The sequence below is a fragment of the Phyllobates terribilis genome, unplaced genomic scaffold, assembly GCF_046119375.1.
Source record: "Phyllobates terribilis strain yellow unplaced genomic scaffold, ASM4611937v1 Scaffold_1__5_contigs__length_1240528914, whole genome shotgun sequence".
In the NCBI taxonomy this organism is placed as follows: Eukaryota; Metazoa; Chordata; class Amphibia; order Anura; family Dendrobatidae; genus Phyllobates; species Phyllobates terribilis.
The window spans coordinates 303,914,219-303,928,874 of NW_027362761.1; the positions used below are offsets into that span (position 1 = coordinate 303,914,219).

Below are 14,656 nucleotides of genomic sequence, written 5' to 3' on the forward strand. Positions count from 1 at the left end.
GCCTGCAAATAGTCCGGATTTCAATCCAATTGAAAATCTTTGGTGGAAGTTGAAGAAAATGGTTCATGACAAGGCTCCAACCTGCAAAGCTAATCTGGCAACAGCAACCAGAGAAAGTTGGAGCCAGATTGATGAAGAGTACTGTTTGTCGCTCATTAAGTCCATGCCTCAGAGACTGCAAGCTGTTATTAAAGCCAGAGGTGATGCAACAAAATACTAGTGATGTATTGGAGTGTTTGTTTGTGTGTTTGTTTTTTATGATTCCATAATTTTTTCCTCAGAATTGAGTGATTCCGTAATTTTTTCCCTCTGCTTGGTCTGAAAAAAAATTACCCTTACTGAGTACCACATTTTTAATTTTGATTTCTTTTAGTGTTTCTTAAAGCCCTAAAGTTGCCATTTGAAATGACTTTAGTTTTGTGCCATGTCTGTGATCTGCTTTTTTTCAACAACATTAAACAACTGAATGAACATCCTCCGAGCCCGGTGATTCCATAATTTTTGCCAGGGGTTGTATTGTGGTCTTTCCAAGACCATTGTAATTTGAATCTATATTCCGCATACACTGCCACTTATACTGCTGGTTTATTGCCTCTGTGAATGAACAGAAGATCCTGCCACTCACCATGGGAATTTCATGGCAATCTTCACACCAGCATCACTGATTGGCTATGTAATAGCGTCTGTCTATGGCATTGCACAGTACAACTTTTATATGTTCTGTTATGAGCTGCTCCACTACATTATGGAGGATCACTGTGCACTGTACAAGCCCTTCATTGTTTTCATAATAGAAAGTGATTTTTTTACATATTCAAATGTCTAATTGTGACTGTTATGTGTGAGGACTTGCTTTATCTTTATTAGTAACTTAATTATTTTTCTTTCATCTGATTTTCTTATTTTTGGGTCAGATGTTAAAGAGTACCTGTCATGTGCAAAAACTTAATTTACCTGCAGTTATAGGATTAATTTGCAGGTAAATAGCTATAGTGCTTCCTGATCACTTTACTGAAGGCACAACCAGAAGGAAATTCACTTACAGTTAGGTCCATATATATTTGGACAGAGACAACATTTTTCTAATTTTGGTTCTAGACATTACCACAATGAATTTTAAACAAAACAATTCAGATGCAGTTGAAGTTCAGACTTTCAGCATTCATTTGAGGGTATCCACATTAAAATTGGATGAAGGGTTTAGGAGTTTCAGCTCCTTAACATGTGCCACCCTGTTTTTAAAGGGACCAAAAGTAATTGGACAGATTAAATAATTGTAAATAAAATGTTCATTTCTAGTACTTGGTTGAAAACCCTTTGATGGCAATGGCTGCCTGAAGTCTTGAACTCATGGACATCACCAGACGCTGTGTTTCCTCCTTTTTGATGCTCTGCCAGGCCTTCACTGCGGTGGTTTTCAGTTGCTGTTTGTTTGTGGGCCTTTCTGTCTGAAGTTTAGTCTTTAATGAGTGAAATGCATGCTCAATTGGGTTGAGATCAGGTGACTGACTTGGCCATTCAAGAATATTCCACTTCTTTGCTTTAATAAACTCCTGGGTTGCTTTGGCTTTATGTTTTGGGTCATTATCCATCTGTAGTATGAAACGACGACCAATCAGTTTGGCTGCATTTGGCTGGATCTGAGCACACAGTATGGCTCTGAATACATCAGAATTCATTCGGCTGCTTCTGTCCTGTGTCACATCATCAATAAACACTAGTGACCCAGTGCCACTGGCAGCCATGCATGCCCAAGATATCACACTGCCTCCACCGTGTTTTACAGATGATGTGGTATGCTTTGGATCATGAGCTGTACCACGCCTTCGCCATACTTTTCTCTTTCCATCATTCTGGTAGAGGTTGATCTTGGTTTCATCTGTCCAAAGAATGTTCTTCCAGAACTGTGCTGGCTTTTTTAGATGTTTTTTAGCAAAGTCCAGTCTAGCCTTTTTCTTCTTGATGCTTATGAGTGGCTTGCACCGTGCAGTGAACCCTCTGTATTTACTTTCATGCAGTCTACTCTTTATGGTAGATTTGGATATTGATACGCCTACCTCCTGGAGAGTGTTGTTCACTTGGGTGGCTGTTGTGAATGCGTTTCTCTTCACCATGAAGATTATTCTGCGATCATCCACCACTGTTGTCTTCCGTGGGCTCCCAGGTCTTTTTGCATTGAGGAGTTCACCAGTGCTTTCTTTCTTTCTCAGGATGTACCAAACTGTAGATTTTGCCACTCCTAATATTGTAGCAATTTCTCGGATGGGTTTTTTCTGTTTTTGCAGCTTAAGGATGGCTTGTTTCACCTGCATGGAGCGCTCCTTTCACCGCATGTTTACTTCACAGCAAAACCTTCCAAATGCAAGCACCACACCTCAAATCAACTCCAGGCCTTTTATCTGCTTAATTGAGAATGACATAACGAAGGGATTGCCCACACCTGTCCATGAAATAGCCTTGGAGTCAATTGTCCAATTACTTTTGGTCCCTTTAAAAACAGGGTGGCACATGTTAAGGAGCTGAAACTCCTAAACCCTTCATCCAATTTTAATGTGGATACCCTCAAATGAAAGCTGAAAGTCTGAACTTCAACTGCATCTGAATTGTTTTGTTTAAACTTCATTGTGGTAATGACTAGAACCAAAATTATAAAAATATTGTCTCTGTCCAAATATATATGGACCTTACTGTACATCTTCCCAGTAGCCGCTTGCTTTCGGCTATAGAGGTATGCACAGAGCGATCACAGTCTTCACTCACTATACTGTGAGCAGCGGCTGTAACCACTCACCGGCACTTTGGTTGACAGCTTGCTCTGCAGCGCATCTGTGAAAAATGAGCTGTCGAAGTGTCAGGGAGTGATTGCAGATTAGAGCCAGGTGAATTATTATACACGATTGCAGCCAGGTATAGTATAAAATATACTTTGAAGACGGGGACAATAGCCAGAGACCAGACTAGTCCAGCTCCGCCCCTGGCCGCCTCTTCCCAGCACTGCTAAATGGGATTAACAGGTCTTTTTATGTACACACCAGGGAGAGACCTGTGAATTACCTGTATCGTCACTGGGAAGAACTAGTCGGGTGCAGAGCTGAAGTAGTCTAGTCTGGTCTCTGGCTATGGTCATGTCTTCAAAGTATATTTTCACTGAAATTTCACTCTTACTGTAATGCTATAGACAACGCAGCTTCTACTGAGGTTAGGGGACCTTGGGGGTCTTCTTCTTTGGGCTGACTGCTCCTATGTTTTGGGACCTTTTTTTTCATGATGTCAGTCTATTCATAAGCACACAGGCATTCACCTTATATGGGACCATTACCCTGGCTCATTATGACATTATGAATTTTCCCTGTGTTTTTTTTTTCACTGCATGAACCACCATTGCAATCCATGCTATTATGTTTAGGTACTTAGTATAGTTTGTGTCGATTTACTATTTACACCTTCCAACTCCGGTCACTATGATTATCTAACCCCGTGCATTATTGGCACCATTTGTTGCTTTCGGCTTGATCTTTGTGTCTGTCACACACTGTATTGTCTTTATATATGATATCCTAGTTTTTTAATATTTGTACTCAATAAAAACTGTTCTAACTGTCAAGCAATTTAAAGACTCCAGTGTCCTTCTTTGTCTCATTACTGCTGAACATGTGCCAGATTTCAGCAGCAGGAGCAGTGAGGACAGTAGTTTGTCAATCAAGCTAGGTGGTGCAGATAGAGCCTGCAGCCGGAATACACCTAGACACATACAATTTTTCAGTGCTGATTGCTTAGTTATAAAGGATAATACAGGCATTCTGAGATGGATTTGCAAAGCACACCATCCTCACCAAGGCTAGGTGATTTATCTCATGATGTATACAGATTATTTTGTTAGCTCTGGTGACAGATCCTCTTTAAGTAACTAAGTATCATTTTCAGGATTAAAATGTTTCATGTGATGTACAAAAATCGAGGTAGGGTATATATTGTAATTGCCCAAAGTTTGGGTCTTCAAAATGTTCTGTGTTCATTATAACGTATTTTTAGAAAAATTGTTCATTGCTCATTTTAGCTCATTTGAATCAGATTATCATTGTATTCTAACCCTTACATTTATTTACATCATGACTAATTCTCCGTAATCCGTTTAGGCTACAGAAATGGAGAAGCAGCTGTCGCTACAGGTCACTGTTCTTCAAGAGGAATTCCGTGAGAAGAGTATGTCTACAAGCCAACATATTACACGCTTGGAAAGCCTTCTAGCAGAGGTGGGCTTAGAAAATATTTTAATCTAATATATGATAGTGTTATGAGTTTGGTTTCATAGAAACACTTCTGGTTACTAAGTTACCCGATACTGAGGAGTCATTGAGTTAAGCTTAACTAGAACTTGATTACGGTTGTTGGTTTCGCCATAGAGATCTGGAATGTTTTTCTTACTTCTTCAGTGGATAATTAGAATATTGCTGGGGAAAAGCACTTTTCACTAAAGGTCTTGTCTCAAGTTCCTATCTTCAAGAGTGCACTGCTCTCCTGATGGCCGAGGGAGTGGCGTGCTCCTGAAGATTGACAGTTCAGGCTGGCAGCATGGCTGAGCCGATAGCCTAAACAGCCCACTTTCCTATGCTGCAAGTATCGGAAGAGCCCAGGGGCGCTGAGTCTGGTCGGATCGGAAGAGCGCAGGGGCACTGAGTCTCGTCGGATGCAGGGACCCAGCCAGCTTCAGAGCAGCACTCGCAAGCTGTATAGCAAACAGCTTGCAAGTGCACACTCCTTGCCTAGGAAACTAGCCACCTCAGAGACAACCTTGGCAATGAGCAGTAGACTATAGAATTAAAAATCCCTCCATTCTTGAGAACGGAGAGGATTTTTAATAAGAGGTAAATTGTAAAGTTGCTTGTTTTTACAAACACTTTGCAATTTTACCAATTTTAGAAGGTCAGACAACCCTTCTTAATTATAGGTCCACTATCCATGAATTCTTCTAAGAATATATACGTAATTTACAATTGTTAAGCTGTTTTTGTTTTTCATTTTAAACTGCTAAAAGCTAGTTTTATATTACAGACACCTTCATGCATGCTGTGATGTTGGCATAGTCAGAGCCATACCTCCATCTACCTTTAGTAAAGCAGGGTAATAATCAATGTGAATATCATTACTGCCCCTTGTAGGGTTCTCATTCAGCACCTCCTAAATATACCTGGTATGTAGTATACATGGCCTGTATCTACCCCCCTTAGGAGCCAAATTAGTGACAATGGAGATCCATAGCCTATGTAATACCATGGGCCCCATTTTGTAGCTCTGTGTGATTTTGATGTCATACTGTGGCACACAGAAATCTATGAAAAAATCATAGCATCTTCCATTGCATGCTGTATTAGGAAGGTTCGGTCACCTAGAAGCATTGCTTTTCCCCAACATGATAGTACTAACATCCGCAGTGCTGGTCATCTACCAAAATGTGTGTGTTCTCTGGGCATTGTAAGAAAACTGCAGCTCATAGGGCAACCAGACTGTATAAAAATAGCCATTCTTTTAGCAAACGCGGTTTTAAACTGCTTTATCTTCTCCATATTTATTTAGGTGAGAGTTGGTGGAGCAATCTGCTGGCTATGTGCACAAAAGCTGCTGACGTTAGAAATAATTTCTTGGGACATTAGTTCATATACTGTATATAAAATGATCACTCGGTACTCTCTCAGAGCATTACCATCATGAAATGGTCCCTGAATTGTGCACTGCCGCTGCATTCTAACGGGGATAAAAGTTACTCATTCTGCATATCGGAGCAGGTCCCAGTGGTCAAACTCCCACCCATCAATATGGATCTGATCTTATGGATAGCTGATAACTTGTTTTCAGCGGATAACCCCTTTAAGAGGACCATAGCTATGTTCCAAACCTACCTTAGAATTCAAAATCAATTTTATCATTATGTACAGAGAGCGTATAATTCATCATAGACAAAACCATTTTAAACTGCATAATGGAGAATAGAGGCCAATACCATTTACATGTGGGAAAAGGGCATAACGTTACCAGCGAGACCAACACAAATGCCAGGCTTCACCTCAGACCTGTTTCATTCTGTGACTTCTCGAGGGTTCCTTAGGCACATAACTATCAATTCCATATCTCTGAGGAATACTATTATGAACTGGCTTCAATTGATCTTTCTTGTAGCATGTAACATGTTACAAGAGGAAACAATATGCAGAGATACCCATTCCTTTTTAATTATTTTAGATCATTAGGGACTGCAAAACATCAGAAGAGTGGCTGGACTAAAACTTCTAAACAGTGCTAATTTTGCAGTTCTTAATACAGAAAAAAATAGTGCAGCACAAAATGGGCGCTGGTATGGATAAGGGTGCTTTTTCATTGCGTTCCGGCACCCGTTCAGTGGCCCCATCGGGGCTTATGACTGAACCCCATGCAAAACGGATTTGGACGTATGCACTTATGGGGCCATAGACTATAATGGGGCCGACAGAGCGAACATGCGCTCGGCCGTGCTTCATTTTTGGACGTGTATACCTAATGAAGACAGACACTCAGATGCAGTCTACTACGTTTGATTCCCTTAGTGATTCTGGCAAGTTCTGTAGAAGTAAGACATAACTAGTGCATCAATACCTTACACTATGTCCTAGACACCATGGGACAAGAGTGCATTTACCAATACACAGAACTGAGAAATCATTGACTAGCTTCCATTTGACTCATTTATAATTTTTAACAACTCCATTAAAAGTTGCATTGAAACCTAACTGTGAATTCAAGCTTAAATGGATATTGTTGGATAAGGCTTGTCGATACAAGTAATTTTGCAATTTATTATTTGTTAAAATTTTTATCCATTCTTGAGATAGTAAGACTTTTCTTTGGTTTACTGTTCATTGCCTCGGAGACCGACCACCTCTGTTAGACAGCGGAACATGCGCAGTGTTTACAAGAACTTTTCGTTGGAGCTAGTAAACGCTGTTTTGAATTTGGTCAGAATTGCTGGAGCACCTCCTAATCCCGGCCAGCTTTAGTAAAGTGCTTACAAACTAGAGCGCAGTGGTGGTCGGTCTCTTAGGCAACTAGCTGTAAACAAAAGAAAAGTGCTAATATCCTAAGAATGGCTGCAAATTTTAATAAGTAGTAAATTACAAAAGTATTTAGGATTGTCCAAAAATATCCATCCATGAAGATGGGGATAACACTTTATGGATCCTAGGAAACCATGAGCAATGAGGAATTTTTTGATTGAAATAAATAGGGAAACTATTTTTGAGATATCTGCAGAAAGTTTACGTTTAATTGTGAGAGATAACGCATTTTGTCCGCCAGATTTATTGTAGTCATGTACTGTGCACAGAGAAGTACTCTGTGTATTGGCTATTACATTGTGTTGCAGGTTCACTGTCAAACTTTGGGTATGGAAAGTATTCAGACCCCTTTAAATTTTTCTCATTAAAGTACATTCTGCATCCCATCTTGAGTGAAAAAAAACCCCAGAAATGTAGACATTTTTGCAAATTTATTAAAAAAGAAAAACTTAAATATCACATGGGCATAAGTATTCAGACCCTTTGCTCAGACACTCATATTTAAGTCACATGCTGTCCATTTCCTTGTGATCCTCCTTGAGATGGTTCTACTCCTTCATTGGAGTCCAGCTGTGTTTAATTAAACTGATAGGACTTGATTTGGAAAGGCACACACCTGTCTATATAAGACCTCACAGCTCACAGTGCATGTCAGACCAAATGAGAATCATGAGCTCAAAGAAACTGCCCAAGGAGCTCAGAGACAGAATTGTAGCAAGGCACAGATCTGGCTAAGGTTACAGAAGAATTTCTGCATTACTCAAGGTTCCTAAGAGTACAGTGGCCTCCATAATCCTTAAATGGAAGAAGTTTGGGACCATCAGAAGTCTTCCTAGACTTGGCCGCCCAGCCAAACTGAGCAATCATGGGAGAAGAGTCTTGTTGAGAGAGGTAAAGAAAAACCCCAAGATCACTGTGGCTGAGCTACAGAGATGCAATAGGGAGATGGGAAAAAGTTCCACAAAGTCAACTATCACTGCAGCCCTCCACCAGTCGGGCCTTTATGGCAGAGTGGCCCGACGGAAGCCTCTCCTCAGTGCAATATGAAAGCCCGCATAGAGTTTGCTCAAAAACACATGAAGGACTCCCAGACTATGAGAAATAAGATTCTCTGGTCTGATGAGACGAAGATAGAACTTTTTGGTGATAATTCTAAGCGGTATGTGTGGAGAAAACCAGGCACTGCTCATCACCTGCCCAATACAATCCCAACAGTGAAACATGGTGGTTGCAGCAACATGCTATGGGGGTGTTTTTCAGATGCAGGGACAGGATGACTGGTTGCAATTGAAGGAAACATGAATGCAGCCATGTACAGAGATATCCTGGATGAAAACCTCTTCCAGAATGCTCTGGACCTCAGACTTGGCCGAAGGTTCACCTTCCAACAAAACAATGACCCTAAGCACACAGCTAAAATAACAAAGGAGTGGCTTCAGAACAACTCTGTGACCATTCTTGACTGGCCCAGCCAGAGCCCTGACCTAAACCCAATTGAGCATCTCTGGAGAGACCTGAAAATGGCTGTCCACCAACGTTCACCATCCAACCTAACAGGAACTGGATAGGATCTGCAAGGAAGAATGGCAGAGGATCCCCAAATCCAGGTGTGAAAAACTTGTTGCATCATTCCCAAGAAGACTCATGGCTGTACTAGCTCAAAAGGGTGCTTCTCCTCAATACTGAGGAAAGGGTCGAAATACTTATGACCATGTGATATTTCAGTTTATCTTTTTTAATAAATTTGCAAAAAAAAATTTTCAGTCAAGATGTGGTGCAGAGTGTGTACATTAATGAGAAAAAAATGACCTTTTTAGAATTGACCAAATGGCTGCAATGAAACAAATAGTGAAAAATTTAAAGGGGTCTGAATATTTTCCGTTCCCACTGTACATACAAGTCCATGAAGACAAGTAATGAGAAGCATGGAGCTCATTGGCTTTAGTGGAGGCAAAAAGATTATTGTGATTAGACCTATCAGCTGCTTACTGATGATCTTCTATATTTAAGAAGCACTTCTAAGTGTTCATGTTGCAGCTCCTCCTCCAAAATCTGCCTGTCTTTAGGGAAACTGCTATTTGACCTCTTGATAGCAGGCTGCCCCTTTAATTTGGCAATTACCGATACACACCATGTGATTTTAGGGGCACTTAACATATGCATCAGTTCATTAAATATTGGCATTTCCCATATTATAACCTTTCTATTATTTAAACTATGGTTTGTAACATTTCCTCAATGCATAGTCCGGCCATGGCTCTCTGCATCTGATGTAGACTGCCTAATATATGCCTATGAGGCTGCTGAGTTTGGTGAGGAGACCTAACATCGGGGTCTGTACCTGGACACCAAGCACAGATGTGTGAATCTGGCCTGACTCTGATACTATACTAACAATACCGACGGACATCCTGCTAATAAGGAGGATGGTAACACTCTGTTGTGCTAAAACATTTGTGTTCCGGGAATACACTTTTACTTTTTTTTAACCATCCATTGCATATAACAGAATAAAATGAGCTGTAGACAGCAATGATCTATCATCCGTAGGAATTTATTGATTACTAAGGTCAAATTCAAGAATTGGTGATATCTTTAATACCTATATCAATAATAACTGTTATAAATATCGTCATGCACTTTGTTTATATACAGTATATATGTTTGTGAAGCTCCCCTGTCTGATAAAAATAAGTGGTCTGCCATTTCTAGGGGCAACTTCTGTCACATTTTACATAAAAGTACTTGCCGTGACATTTCTCACCATTACAATATACTCCGATGTGTCTCCATCTCTAACCTAGATATCTGATTGACAGCAGTGATCTTTCAATGTCAGGTAATACAAGAAGTTTTCCAATGAACTTTGCTTGCATGTTTTAGAGAAACAAACTACCCTTTGACCCTAAGATGAAGGGCCCCTGTTTTTCCGGCAACCCTGTTCCCAGTTCACTTGAACCCAGTGCAAGTTTTATGTAGGTACCCCATACCCAATGTCATTTAGGACACGTTTCGCTAATAGAGGGGTCTTCTGGAGACAAAGAATGACTTTCTCATTGCTGAAACTTCCATTGAATATTCTTCTCAGCATGGATAAATAACTTGACAAACCTCTAAAGCCGAGGAATATTGTAGTTTACTTACACCTAATACCTTGGGCTCACAGAGACAAAAATAAACCTTGTATCCATGCCAGACAGCCCTTTTATAAATTCCAGGGCTTCTTAATATGCATTATTGGTACCATCTTATCTGAAAGGCTTAATGTAGAGATGCAAATCTGGTAGTGACTGTAACATACACTATGCTGTAAGAATAGGCCTGCGTGGGGTTTAGGTTTATGAGTCTCTGTTCACATTATGTTTATGGCCTGACACTCTTTTGGCCTCTCTGGGGATAAAGTAACCTTATGGACACACATAACACGCGCATTTCCAGTGTGCATGTTAGACGTACAGTACAGACCAAAAGTTTGGACACATCTTCTAATTTAAAGATTTTTCTGTATTTTCATGACTATGAAAATTGTACATTCACACTGAAGGCATCAAAACTATGAATTAACACATGTGGAATTATATACTTAACAAAAAAGTGTGAAACAACTGAAAATATGTCTTATATTCTAGGTTCTTCAAAGTAGCCACCTTTTGCTTTGATGACTGCTTTGCACACTCTTGGCATTCTCCTGATGAGCTTCAAGAGGTAGTCACCGGAAATGGTTTTCACTTCACAGGTGTGCCCTATCAGGTTTAGTAAGTGGGATTTCTTGCCCTATTATTGGGGTTGGGACCATCAGTTGTGTTGTGCAGAAGTCAGGTGGATACACAGCTGATAGTCCTACTAAATAGACTGTTAGAATTTGTATTATGGCAAGAAAAAAGCAGCTAAGTAAAGAAAAACGAGTGGCTATCATTACTTTAAGAAGTGAAGGTCAGTCATTCCGAAAAATTGGGAAAACTTTGAAAGTGTCCCCAAGTGCAGTTGCAAAACCCATCAAGTGCTACAAAGAAACTGGCTCACATGAGGACCGCCCCAGGAAAGGAAGACCAAGAGTCATCTCTGCTTCTGAGGATAAGTTTATCCGAGTCACCAGCCTCAGAAATCGCAGGTTAACAGCAGCTCAGATTAGAGACCAGGTCAATGCCACACAGAGTTCTAGCAGCAGACACATCTCTTCAACAACTGTTAAGAGGAGACTTTGTGCAGCAGGCCTTCATGGTAAAATAGCTGCTAGGAAACCACTGCTAAGGACAGGCAACAAGCAGAAGAGACTTGTTTGGGCTAAAGAACACAAGGGATGGACATTAGACCAGTGGATATCTGTGCTTTGGTCTGATGAGTCCAAATTTGAGATCTTTGGTTCCAACCACCGTGTTTTTGTGCGACGCAGAAAAGGTGAATGGATGGACTCTACATGCCTGGTTCCCACCGTGAAGCATGGAGGAGGAGATGTGATGGTGAGGGGGTGCTTTGCTGGTGACACTGTTGGGGATTTATTCAAAATAGAAGGCATACTGAACCAGCATGGCTACCACAACATCGCGACATGCTATTCCATCTGGTTTGCGTTTAGTTGGACCATCATTTATTTTTCAACAGGACAATGACCCCAAACACACCTCCAGGCTGTGTAAGGGCTATTTGACCAAGAAGGAGAGTGATGGGGTGCTACGCCAGATGACCTGGCCTCCACAGTCACCAGACCTGAACCCAATCGAGATGGTTTAGGGTGAGCTGGACCACAGAGTGAAGGCAAAAGGGCCAACAAGTGCTAAGCATCTCTGGGAACTCCTTCAAGATTGTTGGAAGACCATTTCCGGTGACTACCTCTTGAAGCTCATCAAGAGAATGCCAAGAGTGTGCAAAGCAGTCATCAAAGCAAAAGGTGGCTACTCTGAAGAACCTAGAATATAAGACATATTTTCAGTTGTTTCACACTTTTTTGTTAAGTATATAATTCCACATGTGTTAATTCATAGTTTTGATGCCTTCAGTGTGAATGTACAATTTTCATAGTCATGAAAATACAGAAAAATCTTTAAATGAGAAGGTGTATCCAAACTTTTGGTCTGTACTGTACATCAAAAATGTGATGCGACTCCCACCATTTAAAGAAGCACTCCTATCATCAAATTTTTATCCTCCTAGTATATTGCCATCATCATATTATGTAGCACTGTGTATTTGCAATTGCTCATTTTGCCTTTCTACCTATATAATTCTTCTCTTTTCTCTGTTCTCTGTAGAAACAGGAAGTCTCTTGTCCCTTCATTTATCATTCCCGTCTTCAACTCCTGACCCAGCTGCTCCTTCCCCTGCCAGGGACTTTTCAGTGACTTATGACTCATACAGGGAAAAGTGACCTCCTGTTTCTACATAGAGCTTATGAGGATTCAGTTAGTCAGTTTTTAATCACGTGATCTCATAGACCTAATGAAAAACAAGAATTAACTGGGTAGAAGGGCAAAATGAGCAATTGTAAGTACACAGTGCTGTATAATATGATGATTGCAATATATTAAGAGGATACAAATTTTGATGGGAGTGCTTGTATAATGGGAACAAGTAGAAATCTTTAGACAGTGAACCATTGAAACAGAAAGGTTATTGGCGTTGTCTGCTTTGCACTGTGCCTATTTGTTAGAGCAGGGAACCACAACGGGTATCTGTAATCTATGTACAGTGGTGGCCAAAAGTATTGGCACCCCTTCAATTCTGTCAGATAATACTCAGTTTCTTCCTGAAAATGATTGCAATCACAAATTCTTTGGTCTTATTATCTTCATTTAATTTGCTTGCAAGGAAAAAACACAAAAGAGAATGAAGCAAAAATCAAATCATTGATCATTTCACACAAAACTCCAAAAATGGGCCAGACAAAAGTATTGGCACCCTCAGCCTAATACTGGGTTGCACAACCTTTAGCCAAAATAACTGCGAACAACCGCTTCCGGTAACCATCAATGAGTTTCTTACAATGCTCTGCTGGAATTGTAGACCATTCTTCTTTGGCAAACTGCTCCAGGTCCCTGATATTTGAAGGGTGCCTTCTCCAAACTGCCATTTTGCGATCTCTCCACAGGTGTTCTATGGGATTCAGGTCTGGACTCATTGCTGGCCACCTTAGAAGTCTCCAGTGCTTTCTCTAAAACCATTTTATAGTGCTTTTGGAAGTGTGTTTTGGGTCATTGTCCTGCTGGAAGACCCATGACCTCTGAGGGAGACCCAGCTTTCTCACACTGGACCCTACATTATGCTGCAAAATTTGTTGATAGTCTTCAGACTTCATAATGCCATGCACACGGTCAAGCAGTCCAGTGCCCGAGGCAGCAAAGCAACTCCAAAACATCAGGGAACCTCCGCCATGTTTGACTGTAGGGACCGTGTTCTTTTCTTTGAATGCCTCTTTTTTTTTCCTGTACACTCTATGTTGATGCTTTTTGCCCAAAAGCTCTACTTTTGTCTCATCTGACCAGAGAACATTCTTCCAAATGTTTTAGGCTTTCTCAGGTAAGTTTTGGCAAACTCCAGCCTGGCTTTTTTATGTCTCGGGGTAAGAAGTGGGGTCTTCCTGGGTATCCTACCATACAGTCCCTTATCATTCAGACGCCGACGGATAGTACGGGTTGACACTGTTGTACCCTCGGACTGCAGGGCAGCTTGAACTTGTTTGGATGTTAGTCGAGGTTCTTTATCCACCATCCGCACAATCTTGCGTTGAAATCTCTCGTCAATTGTTCTTTTCCGTCCACATCTAGGGAGGTTAGCCACAGTGCCATGGGCTTTAAACTTCTTAATGACACTGCGCACGGAAGACACAGGAACATTCAGGTCTTTGGAGATGGACTTGTAGCCTTGAGATTGCTCATGCTTCCTCACAATTTGGTTTCTCAAGTCCTCAGACAGTTCTTTGGTCTTCTTTCTTTTCTCCATGTTCAATGTGGTACACACAAGGACACAGGACAGAGGTTGAGTCAACTTTAATCCATGTTAACTGGCTGCAAGTGTGATTTAGTTATTGCCAACACCTGTTAGGTGCCACTGGTAAGTTACAGGTGCTGTTAATTACACGAATTAGAGAAGCATCACATGATTTTTCAAAGGGTGCCAATACTTTTGTCCACCCCCTTTTTTAGGTTTGGTGTGGAATTGTATCCAATTTGGCTTTCGGACAATTCTTTTTGTGTTTTTTCATTGAAGACAAATTAAATGAAGAGAATAATAACAAAGAATTTGTGATTGCAATCATTTTCAGGAAGAAACTGAGTATTATCTGACAGAATTGCAGGGGTGCCAATACTTTTGGCCACCACTGTAGTAACCTCGGAAGAAGTGCCACTACAGGAGAAAAGAAGTATTACATGCTGCTCAATAAAATCAATGGGCTGTTTATGTAATACGGGGACATTCTTAGTTCTCCAGTGACATAGATAAACTTTTTGTAACCTGTCTCTGGTCTTACTAACTCATACTGTAAATTGGGGGCTTTCCTCTACTAACTCAGAATGCCCTAATAGTGTATTTAATATATTTTTAAGGTTGAAAGTAACATAAGTCCATTGAGTTCA

General features: G+C 40.7%; 1 protein-coding gene across 2 annotated transcripts in view; it reads left to right on the forward strand.

Annotated features, from left to right (window-relative positions):
* Positions 1 to 14,656, forward strand: part of BICDL1 (BICD family like cargo adaptor 1) — a 123,417-nt gene that overhangs the window by 59,798 nt on the left and 48,963 nt on the right. For both annotated transcript variants that reach the window (XR_012318314.1, XM_073673376.1), the window contains exon 3: positions 4,137 to 4,253. Coding sequence is in view for 1 of the 2 variants with exons in the window: in XM_073673376.1 (XP_073529477.1) it covers positions 4,137 to 4,253 (117 nt within the window). In the remaining variant the exon portion in view is untranslated. The remainder of the gene's footprint in view (positions 1 to 4,136; positions 4,254 to 14,656) is intronic.